At 38.8% G+C, this 16,167-nt stretch overlaps 1 protein-coding gene across 1 annotated transcript in view; it reads right to left on the bottom strand.

Moving 5' to 3' along the window:
- Positions 1 to 16,167, bottom strand: part of EPB41L5 (erythrocyte membrane protein band 4.1 like 5) — a 125,906-nt gene that overhangs the window by 31,329 nt on the left and 78,410 nt on the right. The window contains exons 17-18 of the mRNA XM_039234879.1: positions 2,777 to 2,940; positions 383 to 486 (exon numbers count right to left, since the gene is read on the bottom strand). Of these exons, the coding sequence (XP_039090810.1) occupies positions 383 to 486; positions 2,777 to 2,940 (268 nt within the window). The remainder of the gene's footprint in view (positions 1 to 382; positions 487 to 2,776; positions 2,941 to 16,167) is intronic.

Genomic DNA, 16,167 nt, shown 5'->3' with positions numbered 1-16,167 from the left:
CTTGTTCATATGACAGAGCAGCCCCCTTTTGAACAAATCCCTCTGTAATTCGGAAAGGCTTTCAACACGTTCTTCAGCTACATCACGGCCCATTGAATAGAATCCAAGAAAGGATGGGATGAATGAAAAGAACAAGTTGAAAGCAACCACAACACTTTGCAAATGTGTTTAAAAACACTCAGGAGATGACTTCACCCTATCACTGCCCAGGTTTCTTCCTTTCTTTCTGGACGTGCATGAATTGTGCTTTGTAAGCCGATCTGTAAGAAGTCGGCATGCACACACCCTCCCCAGCAGAAGAGAGAAAGCACCAGCTCTGGAACGCAGGGGCTCCCCGGAGGTCTGGGGACATGTGTGGGTACATGAAGGGGAAACCCGATACCTGGTTGTTGATGTTGACGTTGACATCGATGCTGGGACGGGAGGATGACAATGGGCTGTCTTCCAACTCAAGGTGTTTGAGCTTCTCTGAGGCATCTTCTAATGCTGGAAAAAAACGGCAACAGGGCCCCTTGGTCTCCCAGGCTGTCACAGTCATGTGAGGCGATACACTTCAGTTTCTTTCCCCAGCACCACTTACCAAAAATTAAATGGAATAATCCAGATGACCACAGAATAAATATATTTTCTTTCTATAACCAGGTAACTATTAATTTAAGAGCTCACCTAAATGGGCACATTGCACTGTACCTACACTACTCCTAGGAAGCCACTAGATATGGAATCTCAAGGGCATGTACGGTTAAGAAGGCTTAGAGGCCGAAACAGCCAAAGAAAAGGCAAAGAACATCTGTGACGTGATCCCTCCAAAACCACGACGCAAGCTCCTCCCGCCGAACCTCAGCACTTCGCCCTGCCTCCTTCCTTCCTCGGTCTGGACTATCCGCTGCCTAAAACTACACTTTGTGAAGCAAACAGACGAAGGGCATATATTTATTCATTCCCTGATACACCATATTATGTATTGATAACACAAGGTGCGATGCAGTGTCTTTCTTATGTTCCACCTAGCTGCAAAACACATTACAGAGAAAGCTCTCTAACCACTGAAAAGATAATATATTAAGCACAATTCAGCTTTAAATGAACTTAGTTAGCCACTCTGTAATAATCTTATTTTGCAGGGACCTGACAAAAAGAGCTGTTGAATGCCTAGTAATTTCTATTTAATTAGGTAGAAGAGAGGGAAAAACTGCAAAATCGTTTTCTCCTGGTCAAAGGGACCTTATAAAGTGCCTCTTAATTAACTCAGTGGATCCCTCCGGTGGCTACACATTAGACCCAGATACAGAGCTTTTAAGGAACACTGATTCCCAGAGCAGATCCTAGAATGATGATAACAATTTCCAGAGAGAGTTTTCCAGTACTGGCAGTTCTTAAAACTTTCCCAGTAATTTTAATGTATAAAACTGAGAATCATGAATTCAACACTGATCTTCTCCAGATCTTCCATTCTCATTTATGTACTTTAATTGCCATCTCCTGCTTTTTTTTTTTTAATTTCCCACTGATTTATTTTTTTTAATGCTTTATTTATTTCTGAGACAGAGAGAGTCAGCATGATCAGGGGAGGGTCAGAGAGAGAGAGTGATGCAGAATCTGAAACAGGCTCCAGGCTCTGAGCTAGCTGTCAGCACAGAGCCTGACACGGGGCTCGAACCCACGAACCGTGAGATCATGACCTGAGCTGAAGTCGGACGCTTAACCGACTGAGCCACCCAGGCACCCCACTCCTGGTGTTCTTAATGCTTCATTATGTGATACTAAATTTTAAACATGATGATGTCAAGACCACAAATACTTAAGCTTATGCTGATAACCTAATGCCCAAAAAACTGGGTTCTGGTGGGGGGTGGGGGTTCTGGCTGAAATAAAACTTGTTGTGTGACTTCTGTTTGGCTGAGAAACATCCTAAAATTATAGAATAAGGTGTTTTTAAAAAGTTACCATAGCTACTTACATATGTGAATCAGGAGTTTGATATTATAGCCAAAAGAAAATACAGAATAAACTGGACACCAAAATTATAAAACCTTAATTCTTAATATCAAAACACTAATTATTTTCACTGAATGACTCTGAACATGTTATAAATCTGAACTGAGGAAGTCTTATTAACGAAACCGCCAATGCTACACAAGAATTTCTTCTGCCACAGCTTCAACATCATTTAAGCTCTGTTTGAATACCTTCTGTAATGAGGGGCTCACTTCCTGTTAGGTATCTTGACATTTAAAAAGTTAAAGAAAGCGGCACTCCTCTGGATTATTTATTTTTGTGGGTCTGGGCAACAACAGTCCTCATTAATAACAAAATACTTCTTAGGAGCTAATGGAATGTCCAAACATTTATTAAATCCTGTGTTATAGGAAATCTTTAAGGAAACTTTTTTTCTCTTAACTTCCACTCAAGAAACAAAGTAAAAAAGCAAGTCTGAAAATTAATGAATATTAGGGGTACCTGGTAACTCATTCGGTTAAGCTGCCAACTTCAGCTCAGGTCATGATCTCACGGTTCACGAGTTCAAGCCCCACATGGGGCTCTGTGCTGACAGCTCAGAGCTTGGAACCTGCTTTGGATTTTGTGTCTCCCTCTCTCTCTGCCCCTCCACTGCTCATGCTCTGTCTCTCTCCCTCTCTCTCTCAAAAAATTCTTCACTGAATTTTAAAATTCAACTACTGCATAAGATATTCTTGAAGGAACTGATTTAAATAGCTCACTTCAGAGGGAGGGAAAATAAAAGCTGTCCTTGATGTTATATAGAACATTTACTTACTCCTGCTTTCCTCTTTAGGTTCCTCCAATCCAGTTTGCCCGGTGACTATGTTAACTTCATCTGTCACTTGGGGTGTTTGCTGAGTGTCAGGTGCCCCAATTAGATCATCAATGGTTGTTTCCATTAAGTCTGGACTATCTAGCAAATCAATATTCAGAGGGAAGCTGTAAGGGTGAAAGAAAACTAACTTAGATCAAGATATTTATCACGAATTTAAATACTAACAAAAATATCCAATGCAAAAAAAAAAAAAAAATACATGTAAGAGTTCATATCCCAACTGATTTAATCATCTGTCAAACCCCTTGGGCAGACTTCTCTTCCAGCCAAAAATGGCATCAAAGGGACTAGATTTAGCACCCCCTCCCCATATGCCAAGATAACCAGAGGGGAAGAAAAGAAACTATTTTTAAGGTATTTAGGCATCAGATAACACAGGAGGTTTGGGAAACAAAGAAGGGAAACTCTGATAGCCTTGAGAGAATGTCCACGCAGTGGCAGTGGCGTAGAGGTGAAGTGAGACAGACATGGAGGGCTCCCTCGGCTGAGAAGAGGAGGCTCACACTGGGCCACGGCGCCTATTTCCACAGGCTGTAAAAACACATTAATTCACAGGGCACTGAATATGCAGCAAGTTCTTGCCTCAGTTGTGGACAATAATTAACCCAGACTGGGCATGGCAACGACCCACCTAACATAGCACAAAAGTAAGACCTGATACGATCATATTGTTTCTAAGTAACAACTGCATCCCAAAATAAAGCTCAGGAAGATTTAGAGGAATGTAAAATTATCCAGCACCCAACAAGGTTAATTTCACAATATCAGACATCCACTGAAAGATTACCAGGAATGCAAAGAGGCAAAACAAACAAACAAAAAAGATACTGCATATTTAACAGAACAATCAATAGAAACTAATGTTAGAATTAGCAGAGAAAGACATTAAGACAGTGATTGTAACTGTCTTCCATATGTTCACAAAGTTAAGCAGAGACCTAGAAAATATAAAAGACCCATAAATCAAACTTCTTGAGACAACAGAGATGAAAAATATGTTGAATGGGATTGACAACAGATCTGACATTAGAAAAGGTACTGAGTTTGAAAGCACAGCAACAGAAACTGTACAAAATGAAATACATGGGGAAAAAACAATCCTCCCAAAGTGAAAAGAGTATCAGTTAGTTGTGGCACAAGCAGTGTACTTTATGGATAACTGGAGTCCCAACGTAGGAGTGGGACCAAACAAATATTTAAAGAAATAACAGCTGAAATTTTTCTAACTTTGATGAAAACTGTAAACCCACAGATCCAAGAATCTGAACAAACCCTGAACACAAGCAATACGAAGAAAACGACCACAAAACATGTTAGAATCAAACTGCTTAGAACCAATGATAAAAAGAACATCTTAAAAGCAGACTAAGACATAATATGGTCAGAGGAATAAAGATAAAGATGACAGATTTCTCACCAGAAACACTGCAAACCAGAGAGCAGAGGGGAACACTTTGAAGTCACTGAAAGAGACAAAAACCCCTACCAACCCAAATTTTATATCCAGCATAAAAAGCCTTAAAAAACAAAGGAAGGGGCGCCTGGGTGGCTCAGTCGGTTAAGCGTCTGACTTCGGCTCATGTCATGATCTCATGGTTCATGGATTTGAACCCTGCATCGGGCTCTGTGCTGCCAGCTAGCTCAGAGCCTGGAGCCTGTTTCAGATTCTGTATCTCCCTCTCTCTCTGACCCTCCCCTGTTCATGCTGTCTCTCTCTCTCTCTCTCTCTGTCTCTCTCCCTCTCTCAGAAATAAATAAAACATAAAAAATTTTTTAATAAATAAAAAACAAAGGAAAAGTGAGGCATATACCGAAGAAAAATGAACACATACATCCACACAAAAAGTGTACACAAATGTCATAGTGGCGTATCCGTAGCCAAAAAGTGGAAGCAACTCAAATGCCCATCAACCTAGGAGTGGATAAATAAGATGTGGTACAGCCGCAGAATGGAATACTAATCAGCAATACAAAGGTGTAAAGTATGGACAGATGCTACAACACAGGTGACCCTTGAAAACATGATGTTAAAGGGAAAAAAACAGATACAAAATACCATCTATTGTAGAAGTGCATTTATATGAGATGTCCAGAGTAGGCGAATCCATACAGACAGAAAGCAGATCTGTGGTGGTTGCGGGTAAAGGAGGGGCCAGGGAGGAATGCAGACTCACTGTTGTCACGTAAGGCAAGAAATTACGATTCAATATGCACTGTTGCCTTGACATGTTGGGCCTCGCAGGCCCCGAATGCCTAACCATGAGTTTCCCTACTCTTACCAGATTATGTGCCCTCACCCCATCCAGTGGAAAAGTTCCTTGGGCACCTTGCTGGCTCACTTGGCAGAGCACGTGCCTCTTGATCTTAGGCTTTGAGTTCAAGCCCCATGTTGAGTCTAAAGACTACTTAAAAATAAAATCTTTAAAAAAAAAAAAAGAAAAGACAAAGGAAAGAAAGAACAGTTCCCCATCCAGCTATACGAGCTGCATTTTACCTGGTTCTTAACCTGAGTTTTACTTCCCTGCCAGCCTAGGAAACTATTCGAACAAGGAATCACACCTTCTAGTGGGAACCAGGGGTCACCTCGTCCTCGTGTCCCTAGAAAGGCTGCCTCCCACAGCCTTTGATCCCAAAGTACACTTTGATCCCAGATACAATACCCATGTGGCCCTGTATGCTGTGAGGTTTTCCCCTCTGTTGAGCTATGAGTATATGTAACTAATACATTGCTATCTCATCTGTCCTGCGCTGGGTGTGGTATGCTCAGCCATCTTGTGGTATCCAGGGTGGGGCATCCCTCCCCTACGTAAGAGTGAATGGGAACTGATGAGAACAAGTGCCAAAGGGCATGGGGTTTCTTTTAGGGGGACAAAAATGTCCTAAAATAAAACTGTGATAAAGGCTATACAACCCTATGAACATACTAAAAACACTGAAAATTCCCTTTATTTTTTTTACAGAAAGATTTTCTTTTGGGTGTGTGTTTATTACTTTGAGAGAGAGAGAGTACACACATGAGAGAGAATGAGTGGGGGAAGGCCTAAAAAAGGGGGGGGAGAGAGAGAGAGAGAGAAAGAGAGAGGATACCAAGAGGGCTCAGTGCAGAGCTCTGTGCTGAGCTAGACACAGGGCTCAATCTCACAATCATGAGATCCTGACCTCAGCCAAGATCAAGAGTTGGACACTTAACCAACTGAGCCATTCAGGTGCCCTTGAATGTTCACTTTAAATGGATGAATGGTGTGAATTATATCTTAATAAAGCAGCAAAAGAAAAAGTCAAAATAAAAACACTGTCATTCATACAAAAGAATTCATGACCAAAAGACCTGCACTAAAAGAACATTAAAGGAAGACCTATAGGTAGAAGTAAAATGAACAATGTATTACGGGGTTTATAATATACTTAAGAGTAAAATGCTTGACAAATGATAATAAAAAGGCTACTAAGAGACAGAAATGGAAGTACCCTACCTATAGTAAGGTTCTTATACTCTACATGAACTAGTATACATACAGTATACATACCTACAACTGTGATAAGTTGTATATGCTAAAGCAACCATTAAAGTAAAAACAAAACAACACAGAACAAAAACATGAAGAGTTACAGGTAAGGATTGAAGAAAATACAAAAATAAAAAATTTTAAAAAATATCTGACTAATGAAAAAGGCAGAAAGAAGGAACAAGAAACATGGGACAAACAGAAAACAAATAACAAAGATAACAAATGCAAACTTAATCACAGCAATAATCACAGTACATGGAAATGACCTACACACTAATTTTTAAATGCAGAGATTGTCAGTTAAGGTTAAAAAAGCAAAATCCAATTTTAGATTGGATACTGCCAATCTAAAAATTTTAGATTTAGATTTACATACTGCCTATCTAAACAATTTAAATATAAACAAAGAGATTAAAAATAAAAAAAAGATATATATCACACTAACACTAGTCACAAGAAAGCCTAACCAAATATACTGATCTCAGTATAAAAGAATAGTTAGAAAAGTATTTTAAACTAAACGAAAATGGAAGCATAGGGGCACCTGGGTGGCTCAGTCAGCTGAGTGTCCAACTTGGGCTCATGTCATGATCTCACAGTTCATGTGTTCGAGCCCCACAATGGGCTCTGTGCTGACAGCTCAGAGCCTGGAGCCTGCTTCAGATTCTGTATCTTCCTTTCTCTCTCCCCCTCACCTGCTTATGCTCTGTCTCTCTCAAAAATAAATAAACTTAAAAAAAAAAAAAGAAAAGAAAAGAAAATGGAAGCATAACATATTCAAAGTTCAGAGTAAAGAAGAGTACCTAAAATGGAGATGATCATTTATCAGGATAAGGGAGTCATTTAGTCAAGAGAACAATACTAAATATTTATGAACTTAATGACAGAGCTTTAACATATATGAAGCTCAAACTGAAAGAACTACAAACAGTAATGCACAAATCAGTAATTATGACTGGAGATTTCAATATTCCCTTTCAATAACTGATAGAACAATCAGGAAGAAAATCAGCAAAAAAAACTGTAGACTTGAACACTAACCGTAACTTTACCTAATTGACATTTATAGAATACTATACTCAAAAGAGCAAAATACATGTTTTTCTTAAGTGTACCTAGAATAACCAATAAGAGGAGTGCCTGGGAGGCATAGTCAGTTTAGCCGTTGGCCTTCAGTTCAGGTCATGACCTTGTGGTTCATGAGTTTAAGCTCTGTGTTGACAGCTCAGAGCCTGAAACCTGCTTTGGATTCTGTGTCCCCCTCTCTCTCTGCCCCTTCCCCACTCTCTATCACGTGCACATGCTCACTTGCTCTCTCAAAAATAAACATTAAAAAAAAAAATTAACCACTAAGATAGGCCATAAAACAAGACTTAATGAATTCAAAAGGATTCAAGTCATATTTAATATGGGTGTTCTTTGACCAGAACAGAATTAAATTAGAAATCGAAAATAGAAAGATCCTTGGGAAAACCTCAAATATTTAGAAACCATTTAAGGAGCTTCTAAGTAATCAACAGCTCAACAAAGATAAACCAAAAAGAAAATTAGAAAAGTATTTTGGACTAAATGAAAATGGAAGCATAACATATTCAAATTTGTAGGATACCACTAAAGTAATACTTAGAGGAATATTTATAGGACTAAGTATCTATGTAAAAAAAATAAAGTTCTCAAATCAGTGGCCTAGGCTTATAGTTTAATAAACTACAAAGAGAAGAACAAATTAAATGCAAAGTAAGAGGAGGGTAGAAAATAATAAAGATCAAAGAGAGAAAACAATAGATAAAATGAATTAAACCAAGAGCTAGTTCTTTGAGAAGCTCAATATAATTGTTAACTTCTAGCTAAACTGATAAGGAAAAAAAGAATTCATATTTACCAATATCAGGAAATAAGAAGGGTGGCATCACTACAGATCCTACAGATATTAAAATGGTAGAGAAGGGGTGCCTGGCTGGCTCAGTCAGTGGAGCATGCAGCTCTTAATTCAAGCCCCACATTGGCCATAGATCTTACTTTAAAAAAATAAAATATAATAAAATGGTATAAGGGAACACTATGAACTTTATGCCAATAAATTCAACAACTTAGAAGATATGAAAAAACTCCCTGAAAGACACAAACTACCAAAGTGCACTCAGAAGAAACAGAAAAATCTGAATAGACACATAGAAGTAAAGAAATTGAATTAGTAAAGAAATCTCACAAAGAAAAAACGGGCCCAAATGACTTCACTGTTAAATTCTATCAAATATTTAAAAGAAGAAATAATGCTAATCTTCAACAAACTATTTCAGAAACAGAGGAGGCAGCATTCTCTTGACTCACTCTATGAGGCCATTACTACCCTTTTACTGAACCATACCAAAGACATAACGAGAAATTGAGCAAGAAATAAAAAGAATTGGCCACCATCACCAAGTGGGGTTTACCCAAGGAATGCAAAGTTGGCTTAACATTCCAAAATCAATGAAGGTAAGGTACCATACTAACAGAAGAAAATCATCTATCATATCAACAGATGCAGAAAAAGTATTTGACAAAATTCAATACGATTCATGGTAAAAAAACAAAAAACAAAAAACAAACTCTTAAACTAGGAATGGATAAGAATATCCTTAATCTGATAAGGGCATTAACAAAATACCAAGAGGTAGCATCACATTTAATGATGAATAAATGAATGCTTTCTCCTGTAAAAAGAAATAAACAAGGATGTCCACTGTTTGCCATTGCTATTCAACCTTATACTAAAGGTTCTAGCTAATATAGTAAGAGGCGGGGCAGGGGAGGGGGTGGGAGGAAAAGAACAGAAAAGTAACCAAGGACACCCAGAATGGAAAAGAAGAAGTAAAAAAAAGGAGGTTTTTATAAGTAGATGATAAAATCCTATTTGTCTCTGAATCCCAGAAAGTTGAGTTGATCAAAGTTGCCAAACACAAAATCAAGTATATCTATATCCTAGCAATGAATAATAGGAAACTGAAATTAAAACAATTCTATTCTGACATCCAGATGGCCAACAGACACATGAAACGATGCTCAGCATCCCTCCTCATCAGGGAAATACAAATCAAAACCACACTGAGATACCACCTCACGCCAGTCAGAGTGGCTAAAATGAGCAAATCAGAGGACTCTAGATGCTGGCGAGGATGTGGAGAAACGGGCACCCTCCTACACTGTTGGTGGGAATGTAAACTGGTGCAGCCCCCCTGGAAAACAGTGTGGAGGTTCCTCAGGAAACTAACAATAGAACTCCCTTATGACCCAGCAATAGCACTGCTAGGAATTTACCCAAGGGATACAGAAATGCTGAGGCATAGGAGCACATGTACCCCAATGTTCATAGCAGCACTCTCCACAATAGCTAAAACATGGAAAGAGCCTAAGTGTCCATCAACAGATGAATGGATCAAGAAGATGTGGTTTATCTATACCATGGAATACTACATGGCAATGAGAAACAATGAAATCTGGCCATGTGTAGCAACATGGATGGACCTTGAGGGTGTTATGCTGAGCGAAATAAGTCAGGCAGAGAAGGACAAATATCATATGTTTGCATGTATAGGAGGATTAGGAGGAACTTGACGGACGAACAAGGGGGAGAAGAAGGGCGGAAATGGTGGGGGAAAGGGAGAGAGGCAAACCATGAGAGACTCTTGAATGCTGACAAAAACTGAGGACTGATGGACGGGGGGGGGGGGGGATGGGCATGGAGGAGGGCACTTTGGGGATGAGCACTGAGTGTTATGTGGAAACTAATTTGACAACAAACTATTTGTAAAAAAAAAAAAAAAATTCTATTCACAATATCATAAAGAATAAAAACTCAAGAATAAACTTAGTAAAAGATAGGCAGGACTTGCATACTTAAAATTATAAATTAATGGTGACCTAAGTAAATGAGAAGACATTTCATATTCATGATCAGGATACTTAATATTGTCAATATTGGAACACTTGATATTGGCAAATCTTTCCAAACTGACCTATAAATTTAATGCATTCACTATCTAATTCCAGCAGGCTTTTTTTTTGGTAGAAATTCACAAGCCAATCCTAAAATTTATATGGAAATTCAAAGCTAGGATACCCAAAAACATTTGGAAAAAAAAGTTGGAGGATATACAACCATCTGATTTCAAAACTTACTGTAAATCACAATGACAAAGACAGTGCAGTACTGACACAAAGACTGACATGTAAATCAACAAACAAAATTAAGAGTTCAGAATTTCTTACATTTATGGTTGATTTTTGTCAACACAAATCAATGGAGAGAAGAATAATCTTTTCCAAAAAAGGTGCCAAGACAACTAGATATATGAAGTTAGACTTTACCCTTATGTCATACATAAAAATTAAATTAAATTGGAAAACAGGCCTAAGCATTAAGAGCTAAAACTATAAAAATTTGAAGAAAACATAGGGAAAAAATATGTGACTTTGGGTTGGCAAAATGTTCTTAGGATACCAGAGGTACACTCCATAGAAGAAAAACTTGATACATCTGGACTTTATCACAATAAAATGTTTGAGTTTCAAAAGCACGATATGAAAGTGAAAAGAGAGGGTACAGATTAGGAGAAAATTGTTGGAAATTATGTATCTGGTAAGGGACGAGTATTCAAAATATACAAAGAACTCTTAAACAATAAAAAAAATATATAAAAATGGGTAAAAGGTTGAATAGGCATTTCTCCAGAGACAATATATAAATAGCTGATCAGTACATGAAAAGATGCTCAGTATCACAAGCCCTCAGGAAAATGCAAATGAAAACCACAATAAGATACCACTATTCACTCAATACAATGGCTATAATCAAAAAGACAAAATAACTATTAGAGAGGATGTCAAGACACTGGACCCCCATTCATTTCCACGCTAGGAAACAGTGTGCCAACTCCCTGAGAGGTTAAAATGTAAATTTACCATACCACCTAGCAATTTTCCTCCTAGGAGTCCATCCAAGAGAAAGGATACCTTATTGTCCACACCAGAAACATTCAGAACATTACTCATAGTAGCCTAAACATATACACGATCCAAATTTCCACCAACTGGTGAAGAGACATATAGACAGACAGACAGACAGACAGATAGATAGATAGATAGATATAGATATATCTCCATACAATGGACTGCTAGTCAGCAATTAAAAGGAACAGACTAGGATCATGAATCTCAAAAACAGTATGTTAGCTGAAAAAAGCCAGACATACACCTCTGCATATTGAATAATTCCATTTATATGAAGGGTCTAGAAAAGGCAGTTATAGAAACTGAAAGCAGATCAACAGTTGCCCGGGGGACTGGGAGGGTAGGAGCATAACTTAAGTCTAAACCAGCACAAGAGAACTTTTGGGGATGAGGAAAACATTCTAAAACTGGATTGTGGTGATGACTGGACATCCATTCATTTCTAAAAACCATGGAATTGTACACTTAAAATAAATGATTTTTGTATGTAAAAATGTCCCAAAATTTTTTTCAAAAACAAAACAAAAAACACCTTAGCCAAACTCAGAATTTAGAAACTAGAAATCACTGGGGCGCCTGTGTGGCTCAGTTGGCTGAGCATGTGACTCTTGATTTCAGCTTCGGTCATGATCCCAGGATCATGGGATCGAGCCCCACGTTGGGCTCTGCATTGAGCATGGAGCCTGCTTACGATTCTCTCTCCGCCCCCGCCCCCCCGCCCACCAACCCCACACTGTGCTCCTCTTCCCAGCTTGTGCTAAAATAAAAAAAATAATAAAATAAATTTTTAAAAAACTAGAAATTAGTTCAGCAAAGTTGCAAAATACAAGTTTAATATATAAAAATCAACTGTACATCCATATACGAGCAATGGGCAAGAAAGTAAAATGAAACAACTTCCTTAGAAATCCAATGTATTCTAAATGTATTGGTTTTTGTTTTCTGGTTTTCTGGTTTTTTTTAAAGAATCAGACACCGTAAACCCAAATCATCTGCTGTGGGAAAGTTCAAAGCCTTAGATCATTTTGTTGATCTAATACTGAATTAGAGGAAAGGAAAGGAAAGGAATTGGGGTTGTTTAGAAGACTCCATGCTTTCCTAGAAGACTGAAGGCCCTATTTCACTTACATACCTGTGTCTAGGATGGAAGAAAGAAAAAACTCTTGAAAATTGTAAAAAAAAAAAAAAAAAAAAAGGAAGAACAAAGAGAATTTTTGTACAAATCAAGAAATCTGTGTCCCAGTCTTGACTCTACAACCACCTATGAGTACAGCTTTGGACAAATCATTTTATCTTGGTTTTCAAAACGTGTTCAGAGAGCCCAAAGGATTTCACAGACATCCGGAAGCGACTTGTCTGTGGGTAGGGAAAAGGTGGTGGAGTTTTAATCTCCCCACAGTGATTTTCTTAAGGACTTTTATTTAGAATTCCCAGGGAAATTTAATTCAAAGGGTTTCTTGGCTAAAAACTCATTAGGAAAGCACTGGAGTAAAGGCATTGCACTTTTCAGCTCTAGCACGAAAACTGTAAAAATCTATTAGTGTAAAACCGTATCTTCGGCTCATTTTCAAGCCTTTTACCACCGCTCTAAATGTTACCTTCCCCAAGAGGTATTCAGTGTCACTTGTGGGGCTTTTTTTTTTTTTTTAATTTAAATAACATCATCACCAGAAGAGTTGGTGGTGGCGACAGGAAGTACAGAAGATGCCAAGACTGGAAACTGTGGAAACAGGCTGATGACCATATTACAGCTCATCATACATTCTATGTAATTTTGAAATTTTCATCATAAACCTTTAAAGATGTGGATAGCAATATTTTTAGACAGAAGGTTGTGATAACTGGTGAGAGTTTATCTACTGTGGTTGTAACATGAACACACAACATAGTTTATTTTAATTCCACATAGATCTTAGTCCATTGGCTGCTATAATACAAATACCACAGACTGTGTGGCCTATCAACAACAAACATTTGTTCCTCAGGGTTCTAGAAGCTGGGAAGTCCAAGAAGAGGCACTGACAGATGCGGTGTTTGGTCGAGGTCAGCTTTCTAGTTCAGAGACCATTTTTTTCAGTGTATCTTCATATGACAAGAGGGATGAAGGGATCTTTCTGGAATCTTTTTTATAAGGGCACTAATCCCATTCGTGAGGGCTTCCACCTTCATGACCTAATCACCTCCCCAAAGCTTCACCTCCAAACATCATCACGCTGGGGATTAGCTCTCAACATATAGATTTGGGGGGATACAAATATTCTGTCCGTAACATTCAGAAATAAGGGGGGGAAACCCTTCATTTATATGAAATTAAATAGAAGCCCATATGTACAAGAATGTCGAATGGCCTCAGCCTTTCTGTTGAAGAAAAGTGGTTAAAAAGTACCCAAGCAGGCCCCATGCTGTCAGCTCGGAGCCCAATGTGGGGCTCGTTCTCACGAACCATGAGATCATGACCTGAGCCGAAATCCAGAGTCGGATGCTTAACCGACTGAGCCGCCTGGGCACCCCGAAAAATTCTCTTTTATAGGAGAATGCCAACACCTGCTCACAGAAAGAATGACAGAATTAGAAAATCACCATATTGTAAATACCAAAGTATTAATAATTGATTCAGACAAAAATGATCAACAGATGCTGAAAAACCATTGGGCGGGAGACTGTTAGGGAAAAGGATATCCACTCAGTCTGAAAATGACACCCCATAGATTAGAGCAAAAGGGAAAAAGGAACTTTTACAGAAAAATCTGGTGAATATCACCTTAACCAAAATGTTAGTAAAAATGTTAAATTTAAATCTAATCATGAGAAAACAACCACACACATCTAAGTGAAGAGGTATTCTGCAAAGAAGCCAGCATCAATTCTTTAAAAACATTAATACCACAAAAGGCACAAAAGGGTGAAGAACTTTTCATGATTAAAGAGACATGAAAAACTAACTGAAACCGTGACTGGATCCTGAATCAGGAAGAAAACCAGCCATCAAGGGCATTTACTGAAACATTTGGGGAAATCTGAGTACGGCCTATGTATTACAGTATCACATCAATGTTAAATTTTCTGAATGTGGTAAATATATTTAGTACAAGCATGTCTGATTTTTGGAGATGCATGCAGAAATATTCAGGGATGTAGTAATATAATGTCTGCATTATGATCCTCAATTACCTCAGCCAAGAAAACGTCAGCAAACAGGCAAAATATATTAACACGAAGAAAAATCTAGAAGCGCATATGGCTATTCATCCACCATTCTCTCAACTTTCCTATGGGTTTGAAGTTTTCCAAAATAAAAAGTTACGAGGTTAAAAAAAATGCATGTGCTTCCCTTGAGCCAAGTGCAAGTCCTGCTTGAAGCCCATTCAACGGAAGTCCACCTATGAGACCAATGTACCAAGGTAAGATGATCCACACAACACAGGGGTACTCACAGGCAAGAGCTGAGCCAGGAATAAAGGAAAGAAGAGTGTTGCCAACGGTGAAATATGAAGTATACTGCCTGTGTGGGCAAGCAATAGGTCCCATAAGGGCCTTGGAAAAAAAATGTATTAGGGTTTAGCACAAAAGAGCTAGGCCATGACACCATGCTGGACCACAACAGGATCATTCAAGTAAAACTCTGCTCCCTTTCCTCTTTCTTCTTCCTCAGCCTTGAAAGTAAGCACCACAAGAGTAAGAAGAAGAAGGTAATGATTAAAAGACTAAAACCACCACCACCTTAATCAGAATGAGAATGTAGGGGCCCCTGGGGGGCTCAGTCGGTTAAGCGTCCAACTCTTAGTTTCGGCTCAGGTCATGATCTCACGATCTGTAGGTTCGAGCCTCACATCGGGCGCTGACGGTGCAGAGCCTGCTGGGGATTCTCTCTCTCCCTCTTTCTCTGTCCCTTCCCTCCCCTCAAAATAAGTTAAAAAAAAAAAAAGGCAAAATAAAACAAACAAGAAATGAGAATGCGGGAAGGAGAAATCATTAAACGGGGTATAAGATTAGAACTGGGCTTTCTGGAACTTAGGGTATGTTTCAATTACTAAACATAAAATGATCCTTAAAAGTACAAATGAAAGGCTGGAAAAGCGAAAAAGCTGACCCCGTATAGATGAATACAGTAATTAAGAGAAAAATTAAGCAGTCACTTCAGGCTTTTCCAGAAACAACAGTGATAAACTCCCATCCATGAACCAGGGCTCAAGCCAGGGGGAACTCAGGGAGCTGAGAGTGGAAAGAGGCACCAGGATCAAAAACCCGACTCCCCAGGACTAATGAAACCCAAGACACCTCAAGTGAGACAGACTCACTACTTAAAACACAGGTGCTGTGTCTGGATAGGGACAGAGGCTGAAAAAGCTTAACTCATAAGTGCGGTTTCAAATGAAAAGTGCTTGCCTGCTGTGCAGGGAAGAATTAGAAATATCCATGCAGCCAGTAACATCGCCATATCCTGGCTCAAGGACTGGAGGAATTTCTCCAAAAGATCCTCCTCTAAGACTTTCTTCAGAGCTGAGGATTTCAAAAATTCAGGCTGGGGCAATTTCAAAACTGCCTTACTGGAAAGGAGGAGTATGGCGAAAAGGAAAGAAAGCAAACCTGTTTAAAACAAGGCAAGCTGAACTCACAAACAAAAAATTACAAAGCATATTTTTAAAAAATCAATACATTTCTCATAAAATCATTTTCTCATAAGATCACTCCAAAGTGACAATATAAGGACACAAAATCACATTCACTCATAAGGAATGAAGAAAGAGGGGAAAGGGGTCTGGGTGGCTCTCAGTCAGGTAAGTGCCCAACTCTTGATTTCGGCTCAAGATCTCACGGTTCATGGGATCG

Source organism: Hyaena hyaena, unplaced genomic scaffold (genome assembly GCF_003009895.1).
Source record: "Hyaena hyaena isolate Hyena2069 unplaced genomic scaffold, ASM300989v1 scaffold_91, whole genome shotgun sequence".
In the NCBI taxonomy this organism is placed as follows: domain Eukaryota; kingdom Metazoa; phylum Chordata; class Mammalia; order Carnivora; family Hyaenidae; genus Hyaena; species Hyaena hyaena.
Note: the sequence above shows the minus strand (reverse complement) of the source record. Positions and strands in the feature narration are given on the sequence as shown.